Source organism: Rhinoraja longicauda, chromosome 6 (genome assembly GCF_053455715.1).
Source record: "Rhinoraja longicauda isolate Sanriku21f chromosome 6, sRhiLon1.1, whole genome shotgun sequence".
In the NCBI taxonomy this organism is placed as follows: Eukaryota; Metazoa; Chordata; class Chondrichthyes; order Rajiformes; family Arhynchobatidae; genus Rhinoraja; species Rhinoraja longicauda.
The window spans coordinates 20,112,818-20,129,031 of NC_135958.1; the positions used below are offsets into that span (position 1 = coordinate 20,112,818).

Sequence of the window (16,214 nt, forward strand, 5' to 3'; positions counted from 1 at the left end):
TTAATGTACGGGGATCGCTGGGCGGCACGGACTTGGTGGGCCGAAAAGGCCTGTTTCCGGCTGTATATATATGATGATGATGATGATCACCTTCTGAAAAAATAAATGTCTCCTCATCTCCTTTCTAAAGGTATGCCCTATTATTCTGAGACGGTGCCCACTGGTCCTAGACTCTCCCACTTACAAAACATCTTCTCCACATCCACTCTAGTCAGGCCTTTCATTACTTGGTAAGATTCAATGAGGTCTCCCCTCATCTTTCTAAACTCCAGCGAGTACAGGCCCAGACCTGTCAAACGCACATCATACGTTAACCCAATCATCCCCAAGATCATTCTCATAATCCTCCCCTGGACCCTCTCCAACACCAGCACATCCCTCCACAGATGTGGTGCCAAGACTTCTCACAATACACCAAATGCGGTCTGACCAGTGCCTTATAAAGCCTCAATATTACATCACTGTTTTTATATTCTAGTCCTCTCGAAATGAATGTTAACATTGCATTTGCCTTCCTTGTTTCTAATTCAACTTGCATATTAATCTGACCTACCCCTGCGGAACATCACCAATCACTGGCAGCCAACCAAAAACAGACCCCTGTATTCCTACTCTTTGCCTTCTGCCAATCTTATCCATGCTCATATCTTCCCTCTCATACCATGGGCTCTCGTCTTGTTTAGCAGCCTCATGTGCAGCACTTTATCAGAGGCCTTCTGAAAATCCAAATAAACATCCACGGGCGATAGACACAAAAAGCTGGAGTAACTCAGCGGGACAGGCAAGCATCTCTGAAGAGAAGGAATGGGTGATGTTTCAGATTGAGACCTTCGACCCATTCCTTCTCTCCAGAGATGATGCCTGTCCTGCTGAGTTACTCCAGCTTTTTGTGTCTATCTTCAGTTTAAACCAGCATCTGCAATTCCTTCCTGCACTAAACATCCACTGGCTCTCTTTTGTCTATCCTGCTATTTATTTCCTCAAATATTTAATCAAATAATTCCCACATATTTATCAGGCAAGATCTCCCCTTCACCAAACCATGCTGAATTTGGCTTATTTTATCATGGATCTCTAACTACTCTGAAACATCGTTAGTAATGGACTCTAAAATCTTACCAACCATTAATGTTAGGCTAGTCAGTTTATAGTTTCCCCTCTTTTGCGTCGCTCCCTTGTTGAACAGTAGAGTAGCATTTGCAAATTTCCAATCCTCTGTGACCGCTCCTGACTCTAGCAATTCTTGAAATATTACTACTAATGCCTCCATAATCTCTAACGCTGAAGCTACCTCTTTCAGAACCTTGGGGTATAGTCTGTCTGGTCCAGTTGATTTATCCACCTTCAGACCCTTCAGCTTCCCAAACACTTTCTCCTTCGTAATAACAACTCCACTAACCCCTGCCCTGGCTCTCTTGAATTTCTGACAGTTGCTGGTGTCTTCCGCTGTGAAGACTGATGCAAAAAAAAGATTCAATTCGTCCCCCTTTTCTTTATTCCTCGTTACTACCTCTCCAGCATTTTCCAGTGGTACATTTGCTTCTCTTTTACTATTTACATATCTGAAGAAACCTTTGATATCCTCTATTGGCTAGCTTATCTTCATGGTTTATCTTTTTTCCCCTTATTTCCTTTTTAGTTGCCTTCTGTTGGTTTTCACATGCTTCCCCAATCCTCTAGCTTCCCACTAATCTTTGCAATATTATACGCCTTCTCTTTTACTTTTATGCTGTCTTTGACTTGTTTTGTCAGCCACGGCTACCTCATTGTCTTCTCAGAATCTTTCTTTCTCTTTGGGTTGAAAAGATATTGCATTTTCCGAGTTGCTCCCAGAAACTCGTGCCATTACTGCCCCACCGCCATTCCTGCTAGGGTTTCTTTCCAATCAACTTTCAAATCCTTCCTCATGCCTCTGCAAACTACCTTTACTCAACAGTAATACCAATACATCTGATTTCATCTTCTCCCTCTCAAACTGCAGGTTAAATTTAACCATATTATCATCACTATCTCCTAGGGGTTCCTTTACCTTAAGTCCCCTAATCAAATCCAGTTTATTACATGATACTAAATCCAGATTTGCCCTTTCCTTAGTAGGCTCGACCATAAACTGCTCTTGGAAGCCGTCTCATAGGCATTCCACAAATGTCTTCTCTTGCAATTCAGTACCAAACTGATTTTCCCAGTTTACCTGCATATTGAAATCCCCCAGGACCACTGTAACATTGCCGTTCTTACTTGTCAATTGTTTCTACATCCTGGCTGGTGTTGTCAGGCTTGCATATAACTGCCATCGGTGTCTTCTTACCCTTGCAGTTCCTTAACTCTACCCACAAGGATTCTACATATTCTCATCCTATGCCATCCCTTGCTAAGGACTAAATTTATTTCCTTACCAGCAGAGCCAGCTAACCCCCTCTGCCCATCTGCCTGCCTTGATGGAAACTGAAAAATTGAGAGTAGGGGATGGCATCTCTGCAAGAGAAAAGGTGGGAAGAAGTGAAGTCCAGATAACTGTAGGAGTGGACATCAAACGATAGTCTGCCCCCTGTGGCGGAGACAGAGAGATCAAGAAAAGGGAGACAGCTGTCAGAGAGATAGGTGTCAGAATGAAAATACAATGTAATGTATTAATATTGTTTGGGGAAGTGGTTGGGGAGATGTGATCACTGTTAACATAGAAACATAGAATCATAGAAAATAGGTGCAGGAGGAGGCCATTTGGCCCTTCGAGCCAGCACTGCCATTCATTGTGATCATGGCTGATCATCCCCAATCAATACCCCGTGCCTGCCTGCTCCCCATATCCCTTGACTCCACTAGCCTCTAGAGCTCTATCTAACTCTCTCTTAAATCCATCCAGTGATTTGGCTTCCACTGCCCTCTGTGGCAGAGAATTCCACAAATTCACAACTCACTGGGTGAAAAAGTTTTTTCTCACCTCAGTTTTAAATGGCCTCCCCTTTATTCTAAGACTGTGGCCCCTGGTTCTGGACTCGCCCAACATTGGGAACATTTTTCCTGCATCTAGCTTGTCCAGTCCTTTTATAATTTTATATGTTTCTATAAGATCCCCTCTCATTCTTCCAAACTCCTGTGAACACAAGCATATATTCTATTTTTCTAGTTCTATATTTCATTCTATATTTATTGGCTTTATATATTAAAGTGTACATTTTACACTTTAGTTGGCTTTAGTTGGCCTTAATTGGTACATGTGACAATAAAAGACCTTTAAATCTTTGAACCTTGGAAACTTTGAACTGCACCAATTTATCAATAATTCCTAGCACGCTTCAAACACACCAGCTCTATCAGCTGGAAGGACAAGGACAGGAAAAGCATGGGAACACACCACCTGGAAGAACCATTCCGAACTACACACCTGCCTGCCGTGGGAATACATCGCCCTTCCTTTACCATCACTGGGTCAAAATTGTGGAACTCCCTCACTGTGGGTATACTGATATCTCAAGGATTGCTGTGATTCATAAAGTCAGCTTACCACAACCTTCTCAAGGGTAATTAGGGATGGGCAATTAAATATCAGCTCAACCTGTGAAACCCACATCCCTTATATGAATTAAAATAAATCTTGCTGACATAACTTCCTTAATTAAGAAAATGCATAAACAGCAACAACATAACAATAATATGACTACCAGGTCGTTTACAATATAAAGCAGGAAATACTTCAAGTTAGGGTGCATCTGTGGGAAGGGAAACAGGATTAATATTTTGGGTTGAAGAACCTTTATGAAAACTGGAAAGCTGCCAAAAGATGTTTGTTAAGCTGCAAGGAAGGCGAAGAAGGGGAATATCTCTGATAGATATTTTGTTTTCAACTACATGTATCACTCTTTGATAGGTATTTGATATCCTTCCATTGTTTGGTGTTCTACATCCAAATGAAATTCAACAAATGGCCTTTACATTTTATGGGCACATGAACATCAGGAGCAAGGTGAAAGCAATATGCAAAGTGAAAGGTGGGCCAACATATGAGATTATGCTGAAAGGAGAGGCCTCATCTATCGCGTATGCATTTGACAGAAGAGAGATCGACTATGGTCACCAGGTCAGTACAACAGAGACACAGATCCTTCTCATACAGAAGTGCCATTCAGCCTCATGCTAATAGAGTAATCCAGGAAGCTCAATTTTCCCCCATCATTCCCACTTTTTTCCAATAGCTTTGCAATTGCTTTTCTTTGCAGTCATTTATCACATTTGCCCTTGACTATTCAAATAGTGTATTTTATATTATAGTTATTCTCATAAAGTATTTAAACACACCATTTCTAGATATTTTACTAATCACTTCAAATCTGTTATTTGCCTGTGTTAATGGGATCAGCTTAGTCTGTGTACACTAACTGAACCCACCATGACCTTGTACACTGGAACCAGGTCTTCTTTCAATCTTAGAAACAATGAACTACAGATGCTGGTTCACAAAAAAAAAGAGTGTGTGCTGGAGTAACTCAACAGGCCAGGCAGCATCTCTGGAGAACATTGAGAGGTGATGTTTCGAGTTGGAACCCTTCTGAATAGAAAAGGAGTAGGAATAGCAGTGAGATTAAGAATTAATATGGCATGGAATGGGAAACTCAGGGTCACCCCCGTGGCCTAAGTGAAGGTGCTCTGCAAAGTGATCCCCCTGTATGCGTTTGGTTTCTCCAAGATAGAGGGAAATCATATTTTGAATACCAAATGCAGTACACTAAATTGGAGGAAGTGCGAGTGAATCAATTTGCAAATTTGGGACATTAGATGGTCAGAAGGAAAAGATGAATGGACTGGTGTTTGCTTCATCTCCAATTGCATGGGAAGGTGCCGTGGGAAGGGGAGTAGTGGGAGGTGACAGAAGAGTGAACCACGGAGTTACAAAGTGAACCATCCCAGTGGAATGCAGAAAGGGAAGGAGAGCGAGATATATGATTGGTGGTGGGATTATGTTACAGCTCGAAGTGGATCAGAACATTCAGCCTATATTTGGGTGTTGTGGGAATCAGACAATTGGATTCTCAAGGAATCTGGTTGATTGAAGGGATGGGCAATTGGCGTAGGATCCCGGGGCACTTAGAGTTTACGCTGAGATTGGTTAATAGGTGAATATTAAAGTTGGAATACCATCGTTTTCAATGAACACAGCTGTCATGGGAGTGAATGATGAAGGTCAATCACGAGACAACACAGAATAATTCAGCGAGTATAAAATGGGGAATAATGCCACTTGATGTTCGTCTGACACTGAAATCTCATCAGATCTGGCAGGACACATCATGCCTGAAATTTCTTAGCTGAATTTCCAGAATAAAGCCAGGTGACCATATGTGAACATAAGACAAAAGGAGCAGGGGAGGCCACTCAGCTCATCAAGCTTTCTCCACCATTCAACGTGATTAAACCTGATCTGACCCTTGCCTAATCTCCTCTCCCGTACCAGTTCCCTATAGCCCTTAATATAAGTAGTCATTTTTGCAGATCATTCACACACACACGCACACAAACTGTCACACATACACTCACACACACACACTTACACATTCACTCATTCACACACACACACACACACACACACACACACACACACACACACACACACACACACACACACACACACACACACACACACACACACACACACACACACACACACACACTCTGTCATGCATTCTTGGTCTTGAAATACTGTAATTAACAATGCTTTATGCATCCCAGGTGCCATGATTTTCTGTCTGCATTGGACTGGCCATTTGTGCAGATCATACATCTGTATTATGGACTTATTTTTTTCTTTCAACACTAACACTGATCAGTCAGACATTTTCTATAGTTCTGACCTGCATTCCATAGTTTTTACGGAACATAGCTGGTTCACTTTGGTCATAAAGGTCACTTTGGGCGGCACGGTAGCGCAGCGGTAGAGTTGCTGCTTTACAGCGAATGCAGCGCCTGAGACTCAGGTTCGATCCTGACTACGGGTGCTGCACTGTAAGGAGTTTGTACGTTCTCCCCGTGACCTGCGTGGGTTTTCTCCGAGATCTTCGGTTTCCTCCCACACTCCAAAGACGTACAGGTATGTAGGTTAATTGGCTGGGTAAATGTAAAAATTGTCCCTAGTGGGTGTAGGATAGTGTTAATGTACGGGGATCACTGGGCGGCACGGACATGGAGGGCCGAAAAGGCCTGTTTCCGGCTGTATATATATGATATGATATGATAAAATAAATGCTTATTATTATTATTATTATTATAAATAAATTAAATCTAGCGTTTTGGTTTTAAATTGATAATTCTTTGTTTTCTTTTCCTCTAGTTATTTAACCATATTGCTGTGACTGAAATTACTCTGAAGAACACGGGAAAGGTTGGATTTGACTACAATGTCTTAAATGAAGAGGAGGCTGCTGACAATGAGCCTCTGCTGGGTGTACCACTTGTCACTCCTTCCAGGGTTAGTGAATGTTCTGATGATTGCCAGGAAAGCTCCTTCAGTTAAAACAAAAGGAGAAGCAGTAAGAATAGGCAATTGTTCCTGACAGGATATTCCTCATACTGATAAAACTGTTACCTTGATTGCTTGTTTCTTATGAAAAAGGATATATAATGGTAAGACTTGTTGATTGAACATAAGAGTCAAACACATCTCCAGGCTGTCTGTCACCAGATATTGTACCGGTTCTGTTTTTACAGACATCAATAAGTCACAAAATAAGTAAGTAAAAAAATACACAAACATCACTCGATATGGTAACCATAATCACAGTAAACCTTTGCTAGATTGGACCACGGCGGGATATAGGTGTAAATTACTGCTGATTGTCCACAATAACCGAATAGGAAGGTTAATATATACAATACTATTGGAAAAACAGCCAATAAAATAGGAAGGTTAATATATACAATACTATTGGAAAAACAGCCAATAAACACACACTACACAATAAACAGTAAAGGACACAAAATACACAATACCATGGAATGGTACGGGGCACCGTGTTAGAATTGCTACCTCACAGCGCCAGAGACCCGAGTTTAGTCCTGACCTCGGGTGCTCCCTGTGGCAGCGTGGGTTTCCTCTGAGTACTCTGGGAACATGTTCTGGCGCACTGGTTCTATCCTACACACTGTGAGTTGTCCCTAGTGTGTGGGGTAGAGCTGGTGTACCGGAATGCCCGGTGGGTGGGTGGGGGAGGGGGGAAAGGTACGGTCGTTGGGAGTGCCTGGAGTCAGCATTGGGCCCAGATCTCTGGTGCTGTGGGGTGGTGGCTCTGTAGTGGTTTGCGCAATTCGCACGGTTCACAGAGGCCAGTTGGGCTGCAGGCCTGCATGTCTACGCAGTGTTGGGGGGAGCAGGGGGCGGGAAGCAGGGCAGGACTCCCTGGCCACATCCTTGGAAACTGCACGGACCAGCTAGCAGGAGTATTCACGGACATCTTTAATCTCTCCCAACTCCATTCTGAGGTACCACCTGCTTCAAGAACACCACCATCATCCTGGTGTCAAAGTAAAGTACGATCTCATGCCTTAACGACTACCGTCCAGTACCTAGACATCCGCCATCATGGGGTGCTATGGGAGGCTAGTTATGAAAATTATTAAATCCAGTCTACCAAGCATCCTTGACCCACTGCCGTTCGCCTGCCACCACACCAGATCCATGGATGATGCCGTCTCCCTGGCCTCCAGTTATCCCTGGAACTCCTGGATAAGAGTGACACCTACGTCAGACCAGGGGTCACAGCTTAAGGATAAGGGGGAAGTCTTTTAGGACCGAGATGAGAAAACATTTCTTCACACAGAGAGTGGTGAGTCTGTGGAATTCTCTGCCACAGAAGGTAGTTGAGGCCAGTTCATTGGCTATATTTAAGAGGGAGTTAGATGTGGCCCTTTTTGCTAAAGGGATCAGGGGGTATGGAGAGAAGGCAGGTACAGGCTACTGAGCTGGATGATCAGCCATGATCATATTGAATGGCGGTGCAGGCTCGAAGGGCCGAATGGCCTACTCCTGCACCTATTTTCTATGTTTCTATGTTTCTATGTTTCTATAAACTGCAGCTCTGCTTTTAACACCATTATCCCATCCATCATGGAAGTTGGAGTCAGCACTCATTCTGCAACTGGATCCTCAACTTCAACAGACCCCAATCAAGAGGATAGGTGTCACATCATCCTCTATGAAATCCTCAACACTGGTGCTCCACAAGGATGAGTGCTCAAAGCCCTTTTTTACTCCTTGTACTCCTTATACTCCTCAGACTCTGAGGAAGGGTCTCGACGTGAAACGTCACCCATTCCTTCTCTCCAGAGATGCTGCCTGACCCGCTGAGTTTCTCCAGCATTTTGTGTCTACCTTCGATTTAAACCAGCATCTGCAGTTCTTTCATACACATTCTTCCCAATGGTGGCAGCAAGAAGAGAGTGTGGCCAGGGTGGTGTAGATTTTCTTGTGTGTTCTGTAGAACCCTTTGATAGTGGAGAGGTTAGTATCTGTGATGGACTGAGCTGTGTCCATTTCGGCAGCCTCCTTCATTCCAATGTATGTAGGGCTGTATTTAGCTAATAGGGCTGTATGTAGCTAATATACGCAGGGCTGTATTTCCCACCTCCCAATCGCGGCCAGATGGCTTCCCGGCAGGCCACGGCTGTGGACCAAGAACACGGTCGGAGGCCTTTTTTGAGGCGCCGCGGTCTCGATGCCTCCCAAATTGCCGCCTAGAAGCCCGGGTCGGGGCCCGGCCGGGGTCTCGTCGTTCGGAGTCCGGGTCGGCGGAACAGCCGACGGAGCCCACGGTAGGGGTCCGGGTCGGCACCACGGAGGCGTGAAGTTGGATGTCGGCAGCGGTGAGGCCTTGGCTGCATTGAAGGCGTGGTAGCAGTGAAGCCTCATGACGATGGGGCCTCAGCGGTGGTGAAGCCTCACGGCGGCGGCAATGCCTTGCGGGCCAACCCGAGGTCAACGGTCGATGAGAGCGTGGAGGACCGCCGTGACGTGGGAGAGGAAGAACAGTGAAGGACCAGACGTGGGGAGAACTGTTGGTGGGGGACAAAAAGGGGAGCTGCCGTGCTTTGTGACTTTGTCAGCGCCATAGGTGACTGCTATTTGTATACATTGTGGATGCAAGCAAAGAATTTCACTGTGCCTCGTCACATGTGACAATAAAGTATTCCTATTCTTGAGCATTCAAATGACTGAACCTGGCCATGATGTAACCAGTCAGTATGCTGACCATCATACACCTGTAGAATCTGGATTAAGTATTCAACGACATGCCGACTCCTTATGAGGTCTAGTTTTCTGAAGAACATTATTATAAATACAGCGGTATGTAAGTATAACACCAGGTTTTATGTTACCATTCAAATGTGGCACAGTTCAGAGCCTAATTGGAGCCACGTGCCCATACACTTATCATAGAAAGACACCTCTTAAAGAATTTGATTTCTTAAAAATATCACTTCAGCAAATCTAACAGTCTTTTGTAGATAATTGCTATGCATCTTTAATTACATGCATAGTTGGACATGGTGCCAATCTAGAAGCCTTGATAATTAGACGTTGCTTCCACCAGAGCAGATTTTGAATACAATGGGATTAATCCACAAATCAATTGGTAATTGGAACTACTTAGCTTTTTTTCAAGTTATATAGTGCCAATTGTTGTAGGTGGAAATAGTATTATCTGACTCTATGTCTCTGTGTTTCTGCTGCAAGCAAGATTTTCATTGTATCTGTGTCTTTCTTAATTAGTACGGGTGTCAGGGGCTATAGGGAGAAGGCAGGAGAATGGGGTTAAGAGGGAAAGATAGATCAGCCATGATTGAGTACACCAGATGGGCTGAATAGCCTACTTTTGCTGCTATTACCTATGAACATCACTATCGTCTTATTTTTTCTAAAAATACAACTGGAGGAATTATAATACACAGGTAGTTTACTAAACAGTAAATTTATATGCTTAGTAAGTCTATAATTATCATCAGATCACTAACTTTTCTTCATTTTGTGAGAGAAAAATGTAAAACACAACAGATTGTGGAGGAGCATTGAATCACTGTCAGCATCTTTGGGGTTTCCATGGAGCAGTTATTTGTGTAATAAAGAACACTCACAGTTTCATGGTCGTTTACAAACCCAAATTTTTAGGTGATTCTTTCTCAGACGCTTGAAACTGCAATAATGTCTTCCCTCTCTCGCTTCAGATTTTTTCAGGATCACTTTCTTATTTACCAAGTATCTACTTTTTGTATAAACCTCTATCCCTTTCATCTGTGTTTCTCAGTATAAAGAGAGGTAATGGACCACCACATATTAAATATTCAAATATACTGACCATTACTTTAGAATGCTATGCTGTGTTAGATTTCTGTGCTTGTAGGGTAATATGCGGTAGGATAATGGATGTTACTGAATTTTGTGATAATGTGAAACATCTCAACTGAATAAACAATGATTTAATAGTTACTACACCGATTAGAAATGTATTAGACAAAAGACCTTTTTCCATGATATAACTATGTAATTCTGTGTTTATATCACCAAATGTAACCTAAGGTTGGATTTTTGCAATTAACATGTTGATGATTTCTTCTTTGCAAGTTATTATTAGAACATAGAGTAGTAAAAGCCTGGAACAGACACTTCTGCCCACAAAGTCCGTGGCGAACGTGATGCTATGTTAAACTAATGTGGTCTGCTTGCACTTTGATCCATATTGCTCCATTTCCTGCGTATCCATATTATCTTGCTTTAACTATTTTTTTTTAAATGATTTAAGTAATGTACAGTGGAAGCAAATTAAGGCCAAAACATAAACTATCCGTCACAGCTAAGAAATACTATAGGTGGTAAAATGCCGAAGAGTTCACTGGTCCTCGATTTCTGGGATTTGCAATGAAAATGAAGGCCAGTGAAGTGAAGTGGAAGGGACATACATAAAGGTTCCACCTTAGTTTGCTAATTCTGTAATGAACAGTCATCTACTTTGATGGCCACCAAAGAAGCAGAGTTTGGGTGTTTCAGTAGAGCTTCCAATGACCAGTGAATTTGAAGCGAAGAAGTAGTAAGACCAATGAGGCTTGAGAAGTAAGCATGGTAACTCAGTACCTTCAAGCTTGATTGGGAGTGGAATACAAATAGAAAATGGTCTGGCAGCATCTGTGGAAATAGAAACAATTAATGCTTCATCAGAACTGGGAGAGTGTGAAAGCCTTCCAAATTTTAAATTTCAAAGAGGGTTGGGTGAGATTGGCAAAGGGATTATTTCTGACAGAGCAAGGCAGGATTCTCCAGATGACCACACTGTTTACAAAGTCATTTGGTTAATAGAAGACAGGAAGAATGCTTCTGTTATGAGTAGAAACAGGGAAGGCTGGAGGAGGTTAAGAGAGGACATTATTGAGATATAGAGAATTATTACGGGTATTGATACGGTAGACTTCAGGAAACGATTCCCTCTATTGAAGGTAGATATTGTTGCTTGAATCTCAAAGTAAAAAGAGATTGTTGGAAATGCCCAAAGGATCAGACAATATCCATGGAGAGAGAAAAGCTTACAAATGAATGTGACAATCAAACTAGCCAGAAAATGAGGTTACATCAGGAGGGGAGGGAGTCAATAGTATCTATTGAAACGAGGTAATAAAATTCTTACTTGTAGCTGCACAGTAGGTTTGTAAACAGAGTACTCAATAGATAACGTAATAACCAAACCAAAAAAAGTTCAATAAATAAAAAACCCGAAATAGTGAAAAATAAATCAAAGCCTGAAGTCCTCAGTGCATCTAAGAAAGTTCATAGTTCGAAGTTTAGTTGGAGTTCGCTGTATTTAGTAGCCTAATGGTTGTTGGGAAGAAGCTGTTCCTCATTGGAATATTGTAGAGGCCACAAATTGGTAAGCCAAAGCTTGAGTGGACAGGAACATTTAAATTATAGACAAATGGAAGTTCATGGCCAGAGTAGCCATTGTTTTTTTCTGTGAGAGCTTGCAAAATATCCCATCACCGATAGATTGTTCTTCATACTTAAGGATGTGATAGTGTTGAAGAGGGTGCAGAGTAGATTCACCAGGATGTTCCTTGGATTGGATCCTTCCAGATATGAGGAGAGACTGGGTCTGTTTTCCCTGGAGTGTAAGAAGTTAAGAGAGAACATTACTGATCTATGTAAAATTATGAGGGGTGTAGGATAGGCTGCAAAGAACTTTCCTCCCTATCAGAGATAGATAAAATTAGAGGTCATAGATGTAAGGGTAGGGGGAAGAGATTTAGAGGGTATATTAGGGCACAAATGGCTTAAGTTTCCGCCATCAGGCCAAAGAATGGAGAATACACCTGTTTCATATGGATATGTGAACCACGTTCTTCAGCATTTCCCCTCTCAAATCCACATATATTCTCTTCAATAGATTTCAAATAGAACTCTTTTTTTTTCACTAGTACCTTCTTGGTTCTCTAATTACTAACTTTTAACATCCTAGTATTTAAGCATTTTCCATACTTGACTAATTTCTATGGCTATTTAATGTTTCTCATTCCAAAAACATAACACGGTGTTTTATTTCATAATACTGTCATTTCTAGGGATACATTGAAGCAAATGCAGAACAGGAATTAAGGGTTGCTTATTTTCCTGGCGTACCTGAAAACTTTTGTACTGCTGTAAAAGTTCAGGTTTCTCACTTTGAACCTGACAGCATCACAGTGAAGGGAGAGGGCACCTTCCCGAGAATCTATCTGGATCTACCCAGAAATATAACAGGTATGGCTATGACCTTCTGTAACAGCTGATATAATTGAGTGACAAATCATGTACCATAGATTGTCATCCTTGCATGTTTTTAGTATGTATTTGCATGTATACAGTGCATTCAGAGTATTCAGACCCCTTCACTTTTACTACATTTTGCTACGTACAGCCTTATGTTAAAAGGGATTAAATTCATTTTTTTAATCCTCAATCTACACACAATACCCCATAATAAAAAGTGAAAACAGGTGTTTAGAAATTTTTGCAAAGTAATTAAAAAGAAATAACTGAAATATCACATTTACATAAGTATTCAGACCCTTTACTCAGTACTTTGTTGAGGCACCTTTGGCAGCGATTACAGCCTCAAGTCTTCTTGGGTATGATGCTACAAGCTTGGCACGCCCGTATTTGAGTAATTTGTCCAATTTTTCTCTACAGATCTTCTAAAGCTCTGTCAGGTTAGATGGGGAGCGTCGATGCACAGCTAGTTTCAGGTCTCTCCAGAGATGTTCGATCGGGTTCAAGTCTTGGGCTCTGGATGGTCCACTCAAGGACAATCACAGATTTATCACAAAGCCATTCCTGCGTTGTCTTGGCTATGTGCTTAGAGTCATTATCCTGTTGGAAGGTGAACCTCCGCCCCAGTCTGAGGACCAGAATGCTCTGGAGCAGGTTTTCATCAAGGATCTCTCTGTACTTTGCTCTGTTCATCTTTCCCTCAACCCTGACTAGTCTTCCAGTTCCTACCGCTGAAAAACATCCCCACAGCATGATGCTGCCACCACCATGCTTCACCGTAGGTATGGTATTGACCAGGTGATGAGCATTCAGGCCAAAGAGTTCAATCTTGGTTTCATCAGACCAGAGAATCTTGTTTCTTATGGTCTGAGATTCCTTTAGGTTCCTTTTGGCAAAATCCAAGCGGGCTGTCATGTGCCTTTTACTGAGGAGTGGCTTCCGTCTGGCCACTTTACCATAAAGGCCCGATTGGTGGAGTGCTGCAGATATAGTTGCCCTTCTGGAAGGTTCTCCCATCTTCGCAGAGGAACTCTGGAGCTCTGTCAGAGTGACCATCGGGTTCTTAGTCACCTCCCTTCTCCCCCGATTGCTCAGTTTGGCCGGACGGCCAGCTCTATGAAGAGTTGTGATGGTTCCAAAGTTCTTCCATTTAAGAATGACAGAAGCCACTGTGCTCTTTGGGACTTGCAATGCTGCATAAATTGTTTTATACCCTTCCCCAGATCTGTGTCTCGACACAATCCTATCTCGGCGGTTTATGGACAATTCTATCTTCAGGGCTTAGGTTTTGCTCTGACATGCACTGTCAAATGTGGGAACTTATATAGACAGGTGTGTGCCTTTCCAAATCATGTCCAATCAATTTAATTTACCACTGGTGGAGTCCAATCAAGTTGTCGAAACATCTCAAGGATAATCAATGGAAATAGGGTGAACATAAGCTCAATTTTGTGTGTCATAGCAAAGGGTCTGAATACTTATGTAAATGTGATATTTCAGTTATTTCTTTTTAATTACTTTGCAAAAATTTCTAAACACCTGTTTTTGCTTTTTTATTATGGTATTGTGTGTAGATTGATGATAAAGAAAATTAATTAATCCATTTTAAAATAAGGCTGTAATGTAGCAACATGTGGAAAAAGTGAAGGGGTCTGAATACTTTCTGAATGCACTGTATACAGAAGCAAAGGTTGTTGAGGTCGAATAGTAGGGCCCTGATGAGTACATGTGCAGATTTGAAAGCAAGTATACAGTTTCGAAAGAAAACTGGTGAAATACAGACTTAAACTCCGAGATCTTTGTTGCAACATGTCCATAACAGACGCCATCTCCCTGGCCTGTAAAGGTAAGTAAATTAGGAAGGATAGATGACAATACATCCACAATAATTCTCAACACCGGTGATGCCTTTTCAGCTTCCTTCTATACTGCCTATACATTCATACAACATTTAATAGATATTTGGATAGGTTCATGGATAGGAAAGGTTTAGAGGGATATGCACCAAATGTGGGCAGATGGGACTAGTGTAGATGGGCCATCTTGGTCGACAAGTTGGACCAAAGAGCATGTTTCCATGCTGTATGTCCCTATGACTCTATGATTCATGACTGTGCAACCAAATTGTGCTCTAACTTCATCTACAAGTTTGCAAATGAAACCACACTGGCCCACTGGATCTTGAAAAATGACGAGACATAGCACAAGTAGGAGATGGAGAACTCAGTAACATGGTGTCAGGCCAACAACTTCTTGCTTGGTGTCAGCAAGACAAAGGAGCTAGTTATTTACTTCAGGAAGGGTGGTGGAATACATGCCCCAATCAACATCAATGGTGTCAAAGTGGAAATGGTTGTGAGCTTCAAATTCCCAGAGATAAACGTTACAAACTATCTCCAGGACCAACTACATTGAAGCAGTAGCCAAAAAATGCCTCCACTTCCTCAGAGACTGGAAATTCTGCATGTATCCACTACTCTTAATAACTTCTGCAGGTAGTGCTGAAGTAGAAATGGTCAAAAGTTTCAAGTTCCTTGGAATAAATGTTACTAGTAATTTTTCCTGGACCAGCTACATCATATCTATGGCCAAGAAAGCACACCAGCACCTCTACTTCCTTAGAAGGCTTAGGAAGTTTGGCATGTCCCCAACATCCATCATCATCTTGGTTCTGAAAGGGGTGGCTTTAGAGATTGTGGAGGCATTAGTGATGGTCTTTCAAGAATCACTAGAGTCAGGAGTGGTTTCAGAGGACTGTACAATTGGAAATGTCACTCCGTTGTTCAAGAAGTGAGCAAAGCAAAAGAGAGGAAACTATAGGCCAGTTAGCCTGACTTCGGTGGTTGATACGATTTTAGAGTCCATTATAAAGGATGAGGTTTTCAAGTTCTTAGAAGCACATGATAAAATATGCCAAAGTCAGCATGATTTTGTGAAGGGGAGATCTTGCCTGACGAATCTGTTGGAATTCTTTGAAGGATGTTAATAGCAGAATAGACAAAGAAGTCAGTGCATTTTTCAAAAGGACTTTGATAAGGTGCCACACGTGAGGCTGCTAAACAAGATGAGAATCATGGTATTGGAGGGAAGGAACTAGCATGGACAGAAGGCTGGTTGAGTAGCAGAAGGCAAAGAGTGGGAATTTTAGGGGCCTTTCACTGTACCTCTACACGTGACAATAATAAACTAAACTAAACCAAACTAAAGATGCACCGTAGAAAGCATACTGTTTGGTTGCATCACATCTTGTTTTGGGAGCAGCTCTGCTCAAGATACCAAGATATTGCAGAGAGTTGTGGATGTAGCCCAGTTCATCACACATATCTCAGGAAAGCACTCAGTAGAATCAAGGATGTTTGTAACCCCGGTCCCTTCTCCCCACTGCAGTTGGGGAGATGTTTAACTAGTGGGAGAGTCCAGGACCAGAGGCCCCAACCTC

The 16,214-nt window shown here is 42.2% G+C and overlaps 1 protein-coding gene across 1 annotated transcript in view; it reads left to right on the forward strand.

Moving 5' to 3' along the window:
• The window catches only part of hydin (HYDIN axonemal central pair apparatus protein), a 382,743-nt gene that overhangs the window by 153,200 nt on the left and 213,329 nt on the right, over positions 1-16,214 (forward strand). The window contains exons 28-30 of the mRNA XM_078401540.1: positions 3,869-4,078; positions 6,323-6,460; positions 12,589-12,766. Of these exons, the coding sequence (XP_078257666.1) occupies positions 3,869-4,078; positions 6,323-6,460; positions 12,589-12,766 (526 nt within the window). The remainder of the gene's footprint in view (positions 1-3,868; positions 4,079-6,322; positions 6,461-12,588; positions 12,767-16,214) is intronic.